An 18,298-nucleotide genomic window follows, 5' to 3' on the forward strand; every position below is an offset into this window, starting at 1 on the left:
CTCCTTATTGGCTTGCTCCTTATGGCTTGCTCAGACCTTTTCATAGAACCCAGAACCAGCAGTCCAGTGATGGCCCCACCCACAACAGGCTGGGCCTTCTCCCATCAATCACTACTTAAGAAAATGTTCTACAGACTTGCCAACAACCTGATGGAGACATTTTCTCAGCTAAGGCTTCTGCCTTCCAGTGACTCCTACTTGTGTCAAATTGACATAAAACTAGCCAGAAAGAAAGTAAGTGACATGGACTTTCTCAATAAGTGATATCAAATGGTTAATTCATTTCTTCTGGTATCAATTTAAATCAGTTTCAAAGGAATATCTCCATGCGTGTCTTACACGCTGCTTACTCTTTTCTTCTAGTTCTTTATTTTCTGCCTGTGTCTGTTAACAGACCAAAAATTTTGTCAGAATTATTTTGATCTCTCTTATACATAGTAAACTGAAATGCATGCAGAAAAGCACAAGTATTTTAAAAAGAACACATACAACCTAAATAACATTTATCCACAGAAATCATATCTATGCTTGGGAGAGAATAAAATCCAGATGTCAATATTGATAAGGATGCCCTCTGTCCATCTTATATAACATCCTTCTGATCTCTTCCCAATTCCTCCCCTGAATGGTGACAAAATACAGCTCTCAAGTTAGCATGGATGGAGCTACTCTTAGAACAAACCTGCACGCTGGTATTTTAAAATATAGAATATTAACTGATGGCTCAAACACCATTCTAAGCTTCCCACAGTTTTCTTTACACACATCATGCAGTGACATTTGAAAGCTAGAACACTGCAGTTTAAAACGTTAACTATATCTATCACTCTGTTCCCTAAAAACATTTGAAAAATGTTTTGAAATGAGCCCTAGAATCTTTGAATTTTCCCATGAAATTCTATGTAGAGATATAGCAACCTTCTTCTCATTTAAGAACTTATTTAACTTTAAAAATTAATCCAATATCAACACATAGAGATCCATATCTATCGCCAAAACTCAAGTCCAAATGGATCAAAGACCTCAACATAAAGCCAGCCACAGTGAATCTCACAGAAGAGAAAGTGGGAAGTGCATTTGAATGCATTGGCACAGGACACCACTTCCTAAATATAGAAACAATTAATAAATGGGACCTCTTGAAACTGAAAAGCTTATAAGGCAAAGGACATGGTCAACAACACAAAATGGCAGCCTACAGAATGGGAAAGGATCTTTACCAACCCCACATCAGACAGAGGTCTGATCTCTAAAATATACAAAGAACTCAAGAAACTGGTCATCAAAAGAACAAATAATACAATAAAAAATGGAGCATAGGCATATACAGAGAACACTCAACAGAGGATTCTAAAATTACTGAAAGACATTTAAGGAAATGCTCAAAATCCTTAGGCATCAGAGAAATGCAAATCAAAACAACTCTGAGATTCCATCTTATACCTCTAAGAATGTCCAAGATCAAAAACACTGATGACAACTTATGTTGGAGAGGTTGCGGGGAAAAGAAAACACTTCTGGGGACTGGAGAGATTGCTCAGTGGTTAAGAGCGGGGACTGCTCTTCCAGATGACCTGGGTTCAAGTCCTAGCACCCACATGGCAGCTCACAACTGCCTATAACTCCAAGATCTGACATCCTCACAAGGACATACATGTAATGTAGCAAAATACCAATGCAAATAAAATAAAAATAAATTATAAAAACAAACAAATAAATCTTTAAAAAGAGAGAGAAAACTTCTGCCTTGCTGGTGGGAATGCAAAGTGGTACAACCCCTTTGGGTGTCAGTGTGGTGATTTCTCAGAAAATTAGGAAACAACCTACCTCAAGACCCAGCAATACCACTTTTAGGTATATACCCAAAGGATGCTCAATTGTACCACAAGGACATGTGCTCAACTATGTTCTTAGCAGCATTGTTTGTTATAGTCAGAACCTGTGAACAACTTAAATGTCCCTTGACTGAAGAATGGAAAATGTGGTACATGTACACAATGGAGTACTACACAGCAGAAAAAGATAATGACATCTTGAAATTTGCAGGCAAATGAATGAATCTAGAAAACATCATATTGAATGAGGATAACCCAGAGCCAAAAAGACAAATATCATATGTACTCACTCATAAGTGGTTTTTAAACATATAGCAAAAAAATAGCAAATTACTTATGAAACTATATAATTTTAAAGTAGAAGGTAGATTTAGACATTCAGAGATTTTTACCAACTCCTATGCAAAGTTAGCTATTAAAATAACACAGAAATGTGTACACTTACAAAATGGTAAACCTTAGGAACTGGGAATGTAGCTCAGCTGGCAGAGTGCTTGCATGTGTGATGTCCCAGGTTTGATCCCTAACACAGCATAAAACCAGGTCGGTAGTAGAGGCAGGAGGATCAGAAATTCAAGGTCATCCTCTGGGGCCACATAGTGACTGAGGCAGCCTGATTGGCGTGAGCCTTTTTTGTCTTTCTCCCTCCGCAGTTCAAATGTCTGCTGCCCTCTCTTGATGAGGAAAGCTTTGGGTTCCTTAAGAGAAAAGGATTCAGAAGATGTTCACCTACAATTCTCAAGAAAGCATTTGGATTTTAATAAGATCGGAATATTTTTATAAAGCCCAGAGTAATATACAAATAAGGGTAATCTGAGACATTCTTGGATGTTTATACAAGTGGAAGACATTTTCAAGGGGAAATCTATACAAATTTAAGACTAAAATGCCATTTGCATATCTAACCTTGAACCTAGAGATGCTGGAATGATTCTGAGGATGAAGATCTTTATTTTTATGGAGAATAGCTACTGCGGCACAATTAGGATTTCAGAAAGAAAGCAAGAATTAGTTTGCACTTCAGAGTTTTCAGCCAACTGGCCCCAGCTGCCTGGTGTTCTCTGTAGAAGAGTTCAGCCGTGAACTGCGGGTGGGCGTGGCGGGGAACACGAACTGACAGATCTGTGTGGGAAAGCACTCACTGTCTGTCAGACTGTCTTTATAAAATGGGAAAATCTGACTCAAAAGGTGTAGAGATTCAACAAAAATCTCAAGTGAATGCCTTGAAATGTTCCTGTCACCTTAAAAGCTAGGCTCAGTTTATGATTCTTCATCCCCCCAACATCCCGCTGTGAAGTGGAGGCCAAACTACCTTTTCCTGTTGTTCGCAACACTCAAGAGACTGAAGATTACAACAGAAACCAGTGCCTGTGTGTGCTGCGTTATCTCACTTGTCCAGAGGGCTTTGGATTCTTGTTTAAAACTAATCAGGCTGACCCAGATTAGCAATCCGAAGAAAACTCAGTTCCACTTGCACAATACAGTCACAAATATGCCATCGCTCTTTTGTCATTAACTGCCACTCAAGACTGGAAAGTGGGGTTTACGCAGGAGTGGGTGGAAGATAGGAGCAATAACTCTGTTCTGGTCAGGGTTATGTCCGGTATGGCCTTCTGAAATCAGCTGCGTTGCTAACCATTGGCCAGGCAGCTCCGGAGCCCCTGGAGGACCAGCTCGCAGCTGTTCACCCTCAGTCAGAGGTGCAGGGGTGACATTTTAAGCTGTGGGTCTATGGCATGAGTCGAGAGGGCTGATTGTTTCAGAGAATTCCAACCTTTGAAGGTCAGAAAGAGGATCACAGCAAACGAATCAGACTCGGAGCACCCATAAAGCAATAATTTAAAATTAATTAGTAGCCTGGAAAGAAGACTCAGTATCAAAGAGCACTTGCTCTTGCAGAGGACTCAGGTTAGCGCTCAGAACCTTCTGTAACTCCAGTTCCAAGATATGATGCCTTCTTCGGACTTCTGTGAGCACCAGGCACACAAGTGGTGCATAAATTAATTCATACAGGCAAACACTCATACACATAAAGTAAATTAAACTTTATGATGAATAAGCTGACTACCGTAAAAGTCTTCCTGATTCGCAGAGGCTTAGACCACGACACTGCTGAGACACCATTCAGCACGGAACAAGCCGCTGCGTTGACAGGTGGGTGCTGGTGAAGAACAGAATGGGACTAAAAGGGAAGCCCAGGCCAGACTGCCCGGACTCCACTGCTTGTCAGCTGTGAGAACCTGGGCAAGCCATTCAATCGAGTTTATTTTTAAGATGTGTCTTTTTACGCTACAGACTTTCTATAGTGGCGGTGAAAGTTCATTGAGTTAATACATACCAAAATTTGAAACAATGATTGACACATAGTAAGCTTTATAGAGGTTATTATTGTTATTATTATTTATTTTGAATTTGGCAAAATAATAATCTTAATCTAAGCTATTTTAATACTGACATAGAAATAAAAATCTTCTCGAACTTACAAGATGAAAAGCATGTTGCACAAGAAGAAATGGAGAATTGATGTAAGCTGAAAACTGAATTTACTTATTTGTAAAGGAAGAGTACTAACAGACATTGGCAAGTTAAAAATTTCAGGAAGAAATTGATTCTACAAGAGTAAAAAGAGGTAATTACATTGTGGATTTTTGAGCAGTGGCTAGGATCCACAGTCTAAATGATGCCTGTGGCTTAGAAGAGACAGTGTCTGTTGGTCCTCGTATCCTAGGAGGGACAGTGCAAACCAGTGCAAACTAACAGTGGTAATATGTGGTAGCATACACCCAGATATGGTTGTTTTCTCTGTATTTGGAGATGTGGTTCCTAGGGGAGAAGTTAGTGGAGGTTGGAGAAGTGTAATGAGTGAAAACATTGTCTCAGAGGAGGTAGATTTGTTGGCTAAGAGCAGAATTGTCTGATAATGTTGGTTAGACATGTAAAATTGGCAATCATGCCTGCAGAGTCCAGTCAACATTACAAAAAATATTTGTTCAAAATTAACCCTACAAGTACAACGAGATAATGAATTTTCCCATATTCTTTCCATATTAGACCAAATACTACTATAACATTATTTGTTTAAAATTAACTATTGAAATTATCTGTTGTCTTAAGAATTTGACTTTTCCTTTAATATATAGGGAGCTACACATTATTTATAGACATATTAGTGTTTAATTAGAACATTTATTTTCATGCTTCAACATGGGACTCGCCAAAACTGATGGTTAGTAACCATAAAGCCAAGGCCATATTCATATTTACATGATTCCGTATAACAGTAAGTAAATGTTATAAATGGTAATGTTATCTGTCTACTTGGCTGGCTGAGCATGTATTAGTCTACACTTCTTTACATGTTTCTGTGGTGTGTTTACAAAGGAGGTCAGTGATTAAGTGGAGGAAATCTACCCTCAGTGTACTGAGGCGCCACCAACATGTTATGGATTAGAGAATGACAAAGAGGAGAGGGAGATTTAATACTCCGTCTTTGGAGCTAGAGACATCGAGTTCCTGATTCTCAAGTGTAGTGAGGGGCTGCAGGCAGGCCTGCTTTTCGTCCTGCCCTGCTCCTGATCGCCGGGCTAGCTTGTGCCCCGAAATAATTACACAGAAACTGTATTCTTTTAAATACTGCCTGGCCCATTATTTTCAGCCTCTTCCTCACATCTTGATTAACCCATATCTAATAATCTGTGTAGCACCATGAAGTGGTGCCTTACCGTTTAGTTTCTAGCATACGTCCATCTTGGGCTGGAGCTTCATGGCGTCTGGCTTCTCTCTCTGGAGAGGCACGGCAGTCTGCCTAACTTAAGAGAGGCATGGCATCTGACTGATCCTTCTACCTCACTTCCTCTTCCTGTTCTGTCTACTCCACCCACCTAAGGGGCGGTCTATCAAATGGGCCAGGCAGTTTCTTTATTAGCCAATGAAATCAACTCAAACAGAAGACTCTCCCACATCACTCAAGCTTCCAGATGCAGGGACTTACATCAGTTGGCTATCGTGATCATGTGTGCCAATCTCCAATATAGAGACAGAAATGCACTACTTGCTTGACTGTATGAAAGACTATAGATCTGTGCTTTGACATTTTGTTTCTTTAAAAATGTCTCAGAATATCTGCTCTCTCCATCATCCACTGATGAAACACATCCCAAGGAAGAAGGGTAGCACCCCAAGATTTGTAGAAAAGCAATAGCATGAAGCCTTTTTTTCAGCAGTTGCACCTTGTACAGGTTCCCATGACGACATGACCCTGCTCTACTGGGATTTACAATGACTAAACTATCTGATGTGCAATTCCCCTCTGAATGCTGTTGCTGCAAGCCACAACACTATACAGTAATTTCTCAGCCATCTTTTCAAGACTGATTTATCAGAACCACGGGATCTGGTAAAGGCTAAACCAAAAGGCAAGGCTTTTTGGTGTTATTGCTTTGTGGATAAAGTGGCTGTCCTTTGCTGTAGATTTTTTCACTGTAGGTAACTCTCTTTCTCTTATGTTTGGGGATTGGTTCCCACAGTTCATAACTGTTTTGTGAAAACAGTTTCCCACTGCCAGGCCTTGTGCCTCTCTCCTGGGTAAACACAGAGATCTGCCTTCTTGCAATAATCTTTATCAGTAGGCATCTAGCCAATGCTTAGGGCCCAGGCATAGAGCATCTCATCTAAGATATTCACAGATCTCCAAGGACATAGAATTACTACATGCCCAAGATGTTGCTCTGGTTTTACGCCCAACACCCACAATAAGAAAGGTTGATAACAGCATAGACTGAAACTGATAATTTAGAGGCCTGGGGCTCTTCTTCACTTAGAGCAGTAAGTCTAACTCCAGGCCTAGGTCCATAGAAATTACAGTGTCCAGTGAATGTGCTATCTGATCAAGAGCAATTAGCTTCCCCTAGGTTTCCTAGTTACCTCACAGCCTCTAGTTATACTTGGAGAAAAGAAGTGGTGTAGTGATTTAAAAAAGCCTGTGCCCTATTCATAATTTTACTGAAAATAAACTCGTTACTAACTCTAAATAAATCTCTTTACTAACCACCTAAAAATGAAATGTAGTATACCAAATTTCCCCTCTAGAATTTCCTGATGATTTAATTTCCTTTCTTAACTTACTTTCTTTATTAAGGAGTACACAGGACATGTACTAATCACTACTATGGATCTCTCTCCCTGTGTCTCTCTCTCTCTCTCTGTCTCTCTCTCTGTGTGAGTGTGAGCATGTGTGCATGTGCATGTATATGTCTGTGTGTGTGTGTGTGTGTGTGTGTGTGTGTGTGTGTGTATGAAAACTCTTATCTGATTTTCTATGGGGCAAAAGAATTCCAGCCCAAGTACCAGCGGTAGTTGGGGATTTGCTTGTTGTAAGGATATATACATTTGGGAACATTTGTAATGAGGAGGACAAGAAAGAACAATGGAGAACAAGGAGAACAAGTAACGGGCAGAACAATGAGAAATGATGAATTGAAGAGAGAATAAAGAAACATGGATAGATGACTCCTGTTGTGAGTAGATTTCTTACCCCCCAAATCTTTACCCTCAGATTTCTAGCCCCCTTTAGCTATCTGTGTGTCTTTAATTGAACCAGAAAGGTGAAAACTTTTAAGGCTCTCTAAATTCTATGAATATGTTTTATTGCCATTGGTTAAAAAGAAGCTGCTTTCAGCCAATGGCTTAACAGAGCAAAGCCATGCAGAAAATTCAAACAGAGATGTAGAGAGAGAGAGAGAGAGTAGGTAGAGTCAGAGAGAAGCCATGTAGCTGCCAAAGGAGAAAGATGCCTACCAGTAGGCCACAGCCTTGTGGTGATACATAGATTAATAAATGGGTTAATTTGAGATATAAGAGTTAGTCAGGAATATGTCTGAGTTATTGGTCAAATAGTGTTGTAATTAATATAGTTTTTGCATGATTATTTTGGGTCTGAGTGACCAGGAAATGAAGGAGCAGTCTCTGCCTACCCTACTTAGTCAAACTACTCAATAATTTAGTAGAAATGACAAAGGTTTCTTCTTCTCTTCCTCCTCTTTCTCCTCTTCTTAAATTACTTGCTGAGTTTCATCTTTCTGAATCTTTTTATTTTGTTTTCTTAGATCTTAGTGCTTTCATCTGGGCATCAAAGATACCACTTTACTTAAAGCAGACTGTGGTTAAAACATAAGACCATTTTTTCTACTGTCCTTCAACAGCAATAACAATCAAGACCCAGCTCACTAGACTTTCATCCTTAAAGAACAAAACATGCTAAAAGGTCAAGGCATTTCTCAAGATTGAAATTACACATGGAGACAAAGCTGGGGCATTGAGTCAGTGCCATATTAGAAAAATAATTCTTACCCTTGGAGTGCTTTAAAAACTGAGTGAACCCAAATTTGAATTCTGTACTTCTGCCCATATGTCACCTATATTTCCCTAATGAATGCCTTTGTGCTATAGTTACTGAATAGCACAAAAAACCAAAGAGATATAGGAATGAATGAGGCATTTCTTGTCCTAATTGATTTTTAATAGAGTTAAAAAGAAGAATTTACTGAATCCAACTGAGCTGAAAGCCACAAAAAGGTCTTATCTACCTCTAACCAAATCATTGCTTTTAGCAGACTGTATTTGAGTTCTCTCTCTCTCTCTCTCTCTCTCTCTCTCTCTCTCTCTCTCTCTCATATATGTCTGCCTGTCTATCTCTCTCTCTCACACACACAATGCATTATTTAGTGGTATGTGTTGAAGGAGGCTGCTAGTTAGTTCCCAGTCGCTTAGCCCCAAAATAATCACACAGAAACTGTATTAATTAAATCACTGCTTGGCCCATTAGGTCTAACTTCTTATTGGCTAACTCTTACATATTAATTCAACTCATTTCTATTAATCTGTGTATCACCACATGGCTGTGGCTTACTAGCTAAAGTTCCGGTGTCTGTCTTTGACGGGGTTATATGGCTTCTCTCTGACTCTGCCTTCTTCCTCCCAGCATTCAGTTTAGTTTTCCCTACCTAGCTAAGTTCTGCCCTGATATAGGTCCAAAGCTGTTTCTGTATTCATTAATGGTAATTACAGCATACAGAGGGGAATCCCACATCAGCTAGGGACATGGAAAAATATATAGCTTAAGAATAAAGCTATACATTCACCATAGGTTATAAAAACTAAAAACTAATTATTTGAGCAGTCCAAGGAATAGTAACACAATTACATAAAAGCAAAATGATGTAAACAGTCTAAGTACACAGTGGGAAAACAGATGGAGTACATAGTTTTGAATGCTCTTAAGGCATATTGTTAACTTGGTTGCAAGGTCAGCCAAAGGTTCAGTTTCTGAAGGCAAGATGTATATCAGAAAAATCTATTCACACAGGACATAATATATTGTGCAGATAGGGAATAACATCCCCCATTATTATGAGATTATCAATGTATACATTTCCTTCCTTGACCTATAGGAGGTAAGTGGGTTCCTGGCTGGAAGACCCTGCTCTCTAGGATCTAGCTCCCAGAGGCACATCCTGAGCCCCATTGCCACCTAATAAAGCCCTAGAGAACTAGCACCAGCATCCTCACACCCCTAAATACCCCTTGCCATATCAGCAGCCATTGGAGGCATGCCCCCACCTGCATCTAAAGGAGCAGTCATAGGCCCCAAATACACCTGGAGGAAGAATGAGCACTTAAGCCACAGGCTCCACCTGCACCAACTGGAGGAAAAGGGAACCTCTGACACATAAACCCCACCTACATGGACTGGAGAAAGTAATGGGTAGACAGCAGTATAAGGGCACATTGAACAGCATGAAGAGTAATACGGCACTACCAGAAACTAGTGGTTCTATATTAGGAAGACCTGAACATTCCAATGCAGATGCAGCAGAAGAAAATTACCTGAAAAATAATGTTATGAAGATGATAGAGACCCTTAAAGAGGGAAAGAAAAATTGCCCTATAGAAGTAGAGGAAAAGGCTAACAAAAAAAAGTTGGAAGAAATCAACAAATCCCTTAAAGAAAGCAAAGAAAGTCAAGAAAACAAAACAAAACAATAAAACAGTTCAAGACCTGAAAACTGAAATAGAGGTAATAAAGAAAACATAAACTAAGGAAATCCTGGAAATAGAAAATTTGGGTAAACAATCAGGAAGTACAGATGCCAAGTATAACCAACAGGATACAAGAGATGGAAAAAGAGAATCTCAGGTGTTAAAGATACGATAGAAGAAATAGATTCATCAGTAAAAGAAGACATTAAATCCAACAAGTTCTTAAAACAAAATATCCAGGAAATCTGGAACACTATGAAAAAACCAAACCTAAGAATAATAGGGGTAGAAGAAGGACAAGAATTCCAACCCAAAGGTTCAGAAAGAATTTTCAACAAAATTATAGAAGAAAACTTTCCCAATCTAAAGAAAGACATTCACATGAAGGTACAAGAAGCTTACAGAACATCAAATAGACAGGACAAAAATAAGAGTCTCCTTGTCACATAATAATGAAAACATTAAACATACAGAATAAAGAAAAATATTAAGAGTTGCAAAGGAAAAAGGCCAAGTAACATATAAAGGGAGACCTATCAGAATTACACCTGACTTGACTTCTCAATGGAAACTCTGAAAACCAGAAGGTGTTCCTTCCACTTGTTATATCAATAATAGTCAAGTTATAATGGCTACATGTGAGTTGTGAATGAGTGGATATGTCTTATTAGCTAAATGGATTTTTGAACATATACTTTAGAATTTGTTATTAGACAGTTGTGTTGTCTTTGAAAATGTCCCCCAGGGAACCCTGTACTCTCTGTAGTACCCTTATTTAGAATTTGCTGTACATTCCTTCCCTTGAGCTCTGTTTTTCTACACTCACCACAGCTATTGGTTGTCTCTGGGTGGCAGGGACAGTGGCTGTTTCCCTCACCACCTCTTCCAGGCCCTGTTGCTGAGCCCCGCACAAGGAAGCACTCAATAACCTGACTAATCCATTGTGCATTTACTTCTTGAGTTATGGAAAAATACCTTCCAGAAACCAGGTGAGAGTGTAACCATCTTGGCAGGAGGAGAAAATATTCTAAGGAGAGGAACTTAGTCCCTAGGGTATGTGGATTTTATAGAGGAAATTTCATGCTCCAAGAAGGAAAAGGCTTGTACAGGTACTGGCCAGAGAAGACCCTTGGCTCTCAGGAGTAAGATCTTATACAGTTCTTTGGCAGACCACCTTTCAAGAGGGAATGGAGCCAAGACATGGGTGTGTCAATGATGCTGATGTCACACAATGACCAGGATTACTCAATTGTACATAACTCTTGCTTTTCATTTAAATCTAAACTTCATATCATGGCACTGGGAAGATAGACCTGGAAAGCCACTGGACCCTTTTGTTACTCTTCCCAGTGTGGTTTTATCAAATACATGTCCATTCTCTGTTTAGTACCCTTGATTTGTCTCTCAAATTGAAGGAAAGTTTATCTTGTCAGGGTAAACTTAGCTACGTGGTCCCTCTAAAAGGTGCTGACTTAATTTAGGATTTAATTCTGTATACTGAGATTCTTATGGGAGACCAATATAATAAATGTCCACTAGAATATCATTTTTCATGTTTACAGAATGTTGTGAACCGTATATTTCCTACAGTTAAGTAAAGAAAAGTCATTCAGATAAATTTCTGTGTTTTCTACTTTTTCTTATCTACCACAAAGGTAGGGCCAAAGTTGAGTTCTTTATAAACAAAATTAGTGTAAAGTTGGCATTCATTCATCTGTTTTCAACATTTAAATCAATTTTTGTTATATACCTTAATTATATCAGTTTTGAATGTTTTAATACTCTAAGATACTTTGAATTTATTATTTATTATTTATTATTTATTATTTAAATAACATTGTAATTAAATATTAGATCATTTCCAGTGTTAAATGCTTTAATAATTTTGACAAATTGATGCTTTTCAAAATATCTTGAATTATTAAATTTATTTCACTGAAGACATTTGATATGTACAATGTAACATTTTATAGGTAAGATTACATAAAAAGTAGCAGTAGTCAGTGAATTAGAGGGCTGGCCAGCTGGGCTGGGTTCAGCTGAGTAGTTCATTTTCTGTTCTCATCTATGCCTTTTCAAACTGCCAGCTTTTCAGGTGTGGCCAGATGGTTTAAGAAGGTCTCACTCTACATGTTCCTGGACATGCTAACTTTGGGTCTCTATCACAAGATAGGGTTTCTTTGCAGAAACACTGGTTTGGCTCTAAACCCAGCCAGGAAAACAACCCTAGTACTGAAGGCTAGCCAGGGCAGTGCTTGCAACCCCTTGCTAACAGCCTATTTATTTGTCAAGGCAGATGACATGATCAGACTCTTTGACACCGGCAGGCTTGATTAAGTGGGAACTGTGACTGACGTGATTTACTACAGAGTGCAAGACTACCATTAACACAACCTTCCTTGTTCCATGTGCTTCCGTAATCACTGCTGCTGACCAGATAAGACAACCTCGCGAGAGCACTCACAGTTTATTCTCGGCTCTGGATTATGCTGTTTTTCTATGATTTTGGTTTATCTTTGCCTAATGGCAAAGATAGAATTTCCTTCTTTGCCCAAATTAGAAAATAAAGTCAGACTCAGACACTGAGGTTTGCTAAAATCATTATTTTACTAGATTAGACATGGTTCCCATACTCAGAGAATGAAATAACATTGAAGAAAAATGTTTTTATAAAACAAATATGGACAGTGTCTGTAGCTATAAAAATATAGCAAATAATGACAGTACTACTAACATCTCAACTTTTCTTGCAAGGCTAGAATTATCAAAAGGCCACAAAACACACATTATGGTGGCACATTAAAGATGTTAATGGTAATTATAGCTTATTGTTTATAATTTGAACTCAAAAAGCCCTATGAATCAACACAATTCCAAAAATGAACACTGTAGTTCTCTCGTTCAATGAAGCATAGCATCATACCCTGATACTCTTTCAAACCATTTTATTAAGTATCAAGTACTCTAAATAAGAAATATATTTTCTTTTTTTATAATCAGTTTTATTGAGCTATATATTTTTTCCACTCCCTTCCCTTCTTTCCCCCTTCTCTTCTTTCCTCTCCCAAGGTCCCCAAGCTCCTAATTTACTCAGGAGATCTTGTCTTTTTCTACTTCCCAGGTATATTAGACCCATGTATGTCTCTCTTAGGATCCTCTTTGTTGTCTAGATTCTCTGGGATTGTGAACTGTAGGCTGGTTTTTCTTTGCTTTATGTCTAAAAGCCACTTATGAGTGAGTACACATGATATTTGTCTTTCTGGGTCTGGGTTACCTCACTCAATATGATGCTTTCTAGATTTATCCATTTGCCAACAATTCTTTTCTGCTGTGTAGTACTCCATTGTGTAAATAAATGTGCTACATTTTCCTTATCCATTCTTCGGTTGAGGAGCATTTAGGTTGTTTCCAGGTTCTGGCTAAGACAAACAATGCCACTATGAACATAGTTGAGCACATGTCCTTGTGGCACAGTTGAACATTCTTTGGATATATACCCAAAAGTGATATTGCTGGGTCTTGAGGTAGGTTGTTTCCTAATTTTCTGAGAAATCGCCATACTGATATCCAAAGGGGTTATACCAGTTTGTACTCCCACCAGGAATGCAGGAATGTTCCCTTTACCCCACATTCTCTCCAGCATAAGTTGTCATCAGTGTTGTTGATCATGGCCATTCTGAGAGGTGTAAGATAGAATCTCAGAGTTGTTTTAATTTGCATTTCTCTGATGCTTAAGGATGTTGAGCATTTCCTTAAGTGTCTTTCAGCCATTTTATATTCCTCTGTTGAGAGTTCTCTTTTAGGTCTGTACCCCATTTTTTATTGCATTATTTGATGAAGAAATATATTTTCAAAGACGGGCTAGGTCTTCCACTTGGAAACTTGCAATTAGAGTGCATCTGAATGCAGTTGGAATAGGTGTCAAAAGTCAAAAATAGGTGTCAAACTACCTTGTTGCCTTCCCATTACACTGTGGCTCTTTCTCATTCAGTGTCAATCATTTCTGTGCCATAACATCTTTTCCCCTTTTCCCAAGCAAATCCAATCCTTTGGAAGATCCTGTGAAATATGACTCCTCTGAATAACCTTCCCTAAACCGCCCAAATGAAAATGTGTCTTCCCTGGTTCTAGCTAGAAAACTCTGTCTTCTATGGAAACTGCTGCTGGACTGGTTTCCTAGGAGCTGGCTTCCCACATCCCAGATGAGCTTAGGTTAGGTTTCACTTTCACAAGATGGCAATTAGGATGAGATCAATGAGGAGAGAAAGGTGGGAAATAGGAAGCTGGAGAGAAGGAAAGAATGGGGAAGGAAACCAGGGGTAAGAGGGCAACATGAGAAGGAGAAAGGAAGTAAGGAAGAGAGCACCTAAGGAAAAATAGCAGTTTTACCTTTCACAGGGGCCATGGTAAGTGGGAAATACTAAAACACAATATACATGTTTTTTTTACAAATATTTATAAAACTCATATAGTACAAATATTATTTTACTCCCTGAGTGTAGAACAAAAATGCTAATTACAGCTGGGTTGTGATGGCACATGCCTTTAATCCCAGCACGTGGTAGGCAGAGGCAGGCAGATCTCTGTGAGTTCTAGGCCAGCCTGATCTATAAAGGCTAGTCCCAGGATAGGTTCCGAAGCAACACAGAATAACCCTGTCTTGAAAAACAAAACAATACAAAACAACAACAACAAAAAAAAACACAAAAAAGAGGAAGAAAAAGAAAAGATAAAGATAAAAAGAAATACTAAGTACTTCATCCAGTAGGAATGAATCCAGTATGAATGAACTAGGAATTCATTCATAGTTAGGAATGGCCAAGTCAGAGCACAGTCAAGCCTAGATACCCTCCAGCCAGGTAAACCACAACCATGCTTTCCTCCCTGAGGAGCTTTCCCATTTATTGACTTTCATCAATGCCTCAATGGAGAGGGAAACATTGTTTACAAAGGTGGTTGAGCATACCTCACCTGTTCCTCTAGATAACCTAGACTTTAGAATTCAATTCTGAAGCCATTACTAAATACGTTGACTCTCATTTTCTACTTATAAAAATTTTTTTTTCTTTGAATTTCTTCAGTGTGATGCCTCCAGCTTATTCTCTGAGATACCAGAAGCAATGGCCCTAGGAATCCAGTTCTGTATTTCTGGTTGTTGCATAGGATCTTTTTATTTTTTATTTTGGGTTGAAGCCTAGACTTTAATGGCGAGATGGCTCAGTGGTTAAAAGTACTGCCTGCTCTTCCAAAGGTTCTGAGTTCAATTCCCAGTAACCAAATGGTAGATCACAAGCATGTGTAATGAGATCTGGTGCCCTCTTGAGGAAGAGACCTGGTCAGTCGTCCTCATTAACTTAGACCATGAAACCCAATATGGACAAGTTCAACAGAACTACCATATACAGCTGGCCATGCATGCTTCAGCATTACCAGGGCATAGATTTCATTCATTCCTTTCATAGGCTCTTGGTTCCTGCTGGTCGTGGTGAGTGGAGATGCTCACAGGAGATGAACAGTCTTTGCACTCAACCACATCTTAAAGCTAACTGTTGCTCAGTAAGGGTAAAGCTTATAGATTGTCCAAGACTGTTATGTCAATAATGTGATAGTCCCTAGTTGACAGACTTATGAAGATCATTTGAGAAAATGCTGGAGAAACAGTAGATGCCTGTCACACAGATCTTGCCCATATATGCCAACAAAATACATTAGTGCTCAGTCCCTGAGTCAGAAGCAGTTCCATCAGCTTTGTGTTCTAGGGAGAACGCTGCCTGTTCTAAAATGTTAGCACAATAACCTTTATGTGGATGATAAGATTTACATTGGGCTTTGGAAATGTCTAAGATCAGAGATAAAATCCCACCTCAACTTAAGCGGGTTTGTGGAATTTTACTGCTTGGTGATCTGCAGTGAGATACTGCTTCATTCTGTCACAGTCCCCCTCCTTGCCTGTCAGGGGAAATATGTTATTACAAGCTGCTCCTGGAATTTGGGATAAAACAAAAACAACAAATAAAAGTTCCGTTTATATCTACATCTACTGAAATATCCAGAAAGGCTCTTCCTTCAAGGCCCCAAACACCTTCACTGAACTTGATGCACAAGAAACACAACTTAGAAAATATAAACTGAATTAACATCGAATACTGAATACAGGCAATCTCATCTGTAAGCCCTGTAGACAATACCACCATTCTTATTCTAGAGAATAATCACGCAGATTTAAGCACTTCTGAATTACTTCAAATTTATTTTTAAGTTGGAAGCGCTTGTTTTTTTTTCACATTTTCTCCCCCACCCTTCAGATCTTCAGTTATTATCCCTCGCTCATCTCCCAGGAGAAATCTAAGCTATGGATAGCAGCAAATTCCCCATATGTGACCCAAGGGGCACTCACAGATAGAAGAACCTCCATTAGAAAGACACATGCTTTCCAAAGTGGTTGCACAAGTGTGCATTCCCACCAGCAATGGATGAGTGTACCCCTTACCCCACAACCTCTCCAGCAAAGGTTATTATTGGTGTTTTGGATTTTAGCCAATCTGACAGGTGTAAGATGATATCTCAAAGTTGTTTTGATTTGCATTTCCCTGATAGCTAGGGAGGTTGAGCATGACCTTAAGTGTCTTTTGGCCATTCGAACTTCTTCTGTTGAGAATTCTCTGTTCAGTTCAGCGCCCCAATTTTTAATTGGGTTAATTGGCATTTTACCGTCTAGTCTCTTGAGTTCCTTATATATTTTAGAGATCAGACCTTTGTCAGTTGCAGGGTTGGTGAAGATCTTTTCCCAGTCAGTAGGCTGCCTTTGTGTCTTTGTGACAATGTCCTTTGCTTTACAGAAGCTGCTCAACTTCAGGAGGTCCCATTTATCCACTTTGGAAAGCAGTGTGGCGGTTTCTCAGGAAATTCGAGATCAACCTACCCCAGGACCCAGCAATTCCACTATTGGGAATCTACCCAAGAGATGCCCAATCATACAACAAAAGCATATGCTCATCTATGTTCATAGCAGCATTATTTGTAATAGCCAGATCCTGGAAACAACCTAGATGCCCTTCAGTGGAAGAATGGATGAAGAAACTGTGGAATATATACATGCTAGAATACTACTCAGCGGTAAAAAACAATGACATCTTGAATTTTGCAGGCAAATGGATGGAAATAGAAAACACTATTCTGAGTGAGGTAACCCAGACCCAAAAAGATGAACATGGGATGTACTCATTCATAATAGGTTTCTAGCCATAATTAAAGGACATCGAGCCTATAAATTTGGGATCCTTGAGAAGATAATAAGAAGGTGAACTCCCAAAAAAAGATATAGTAATCCTCCTGGATATTGGATGTAGACACGATCACCAGGCAAAATTGGGAACTTGAGGGTTGGGCGAGACTGGGCCAAGGGAAGATGGGGAGAGAAAAATGTGAAGGGGAGAATGGGGGGAGCTCGGAGGAATGGGATGCTTGGGATATAGGAAGGGTGGATATGGGAGCAGGGAAGCATATATCTTAATTTAAGGAGCTACCTGAGGGTTGTCAAGAGACTTGACCCTAGAGGGGTTCCCAGGTTTCCAGGGAGACACCCCCAGTTAGTTCCTTGGGCAGCTGAGGAGAGGGAGCCTGAAAAGGCCAGTTCCTATAGCCATACTGATGAATTTCTTGCATATCACCATAGAACCTCCACCTGACGATAGATGAAGAAAATGACAGAGCCCCACATTGGAGCACCGGACTGAGCTCCCAAGGTCCTGATGAGGAGCAGAAGGAGGGAGAACATGAGAAAGAAAGTCAGGACCGTGAGGGAACCTCCAGCTGGCGACAGATGGGGAAGGTGACTGAGCCCCACATTGGAGCTCCCAAGGTCCTGATGAGGAGCAGAAGGAGCAAGAACATGAGGGAGAAAGTCAGGAACGTGAGGGGTGCGTTCACTCATGGAGACGGTGGGACAGAACTAAAGGGAGATCACCAACTCCAGTTGGAATGGGACTGATGGATCATGCGACCAAACCCGTCTCTCTAAATGTGGCCAACAGCGGGGGCTGACTGAGAAGCAAAGGACAATGGCTCTGGGCTCTGATTCTTCTGCATGGACGGGCTCTGTGGGAGCCTTCTCAGCTTGGTCGATCACCTTCCTGGACCTGGGGGGAGTTGGGAGGACCTTGGACTTAGCATAGAGTGGGGAACCCTGATGGCTCCTTGGACTTGAGAGGGAGGGAGGGGAGGTATGGGTGGAGGGAAGGGGAGGGAAGGGGGAGAAGGAGGGGCGGGAAGGGGGAGGAGGAGCGGAGGGAGGGGGAGGAGGAGGGAAGGAGATGGAAATTTTTAAATATAAAAAAAAATAAACCATGAGAATGAAAAAAAAAAAGAAAACAAAAACAAAATAAAAAAAAAAAAAAAGAAAGACACATGCTTGGGGCCTGCAGAGA

At 39.8% G+C, this 18,298-nt stretch overlaps 1 protein-coding gene across 6 annotated transcripts in view; it reads right to left on the reverse strand.

Moving 5' to 3' along the window:
- The window catches only part of Mctp1 (multiple C2 and transmembrane domain containing 1), a 592,391-nt gene that overhangs the window by 421,415 nt on the left and 152,678 nt on the right, over window positions 1-18,298 (reverse strand). The window contains exon 2 of one of the 6 annotated variants that reach the window (XM_038323194.1): window positions 1,940-1,949. The exons of the other annotated variants lie outside the window; for them this stretch is intronic. Within the exon in view, the coding sequence (XP_038179122.1) occupies window positions 1,940-1,949 (10 nt within the window). The remainder of the gene's footprint in view (window positions 1-1,939; window positions 1,950-18,298) is intronic. 6 annotated transcript variants of the gene reach the window in all.

Source organism: Arvicola amphibius, chromosome 3, assembly GCF_903992535.2.
Source record: "Arvicola amphibius chromosome 3, mArvAmp1.2, whole genome shotgun sequence".
Lineage (NCBI taxonomy): Eukaryota > Metazoa > Chordata > Mammalia > Rodentia > Cricetidae > Arvicola > Arvicola amphibius.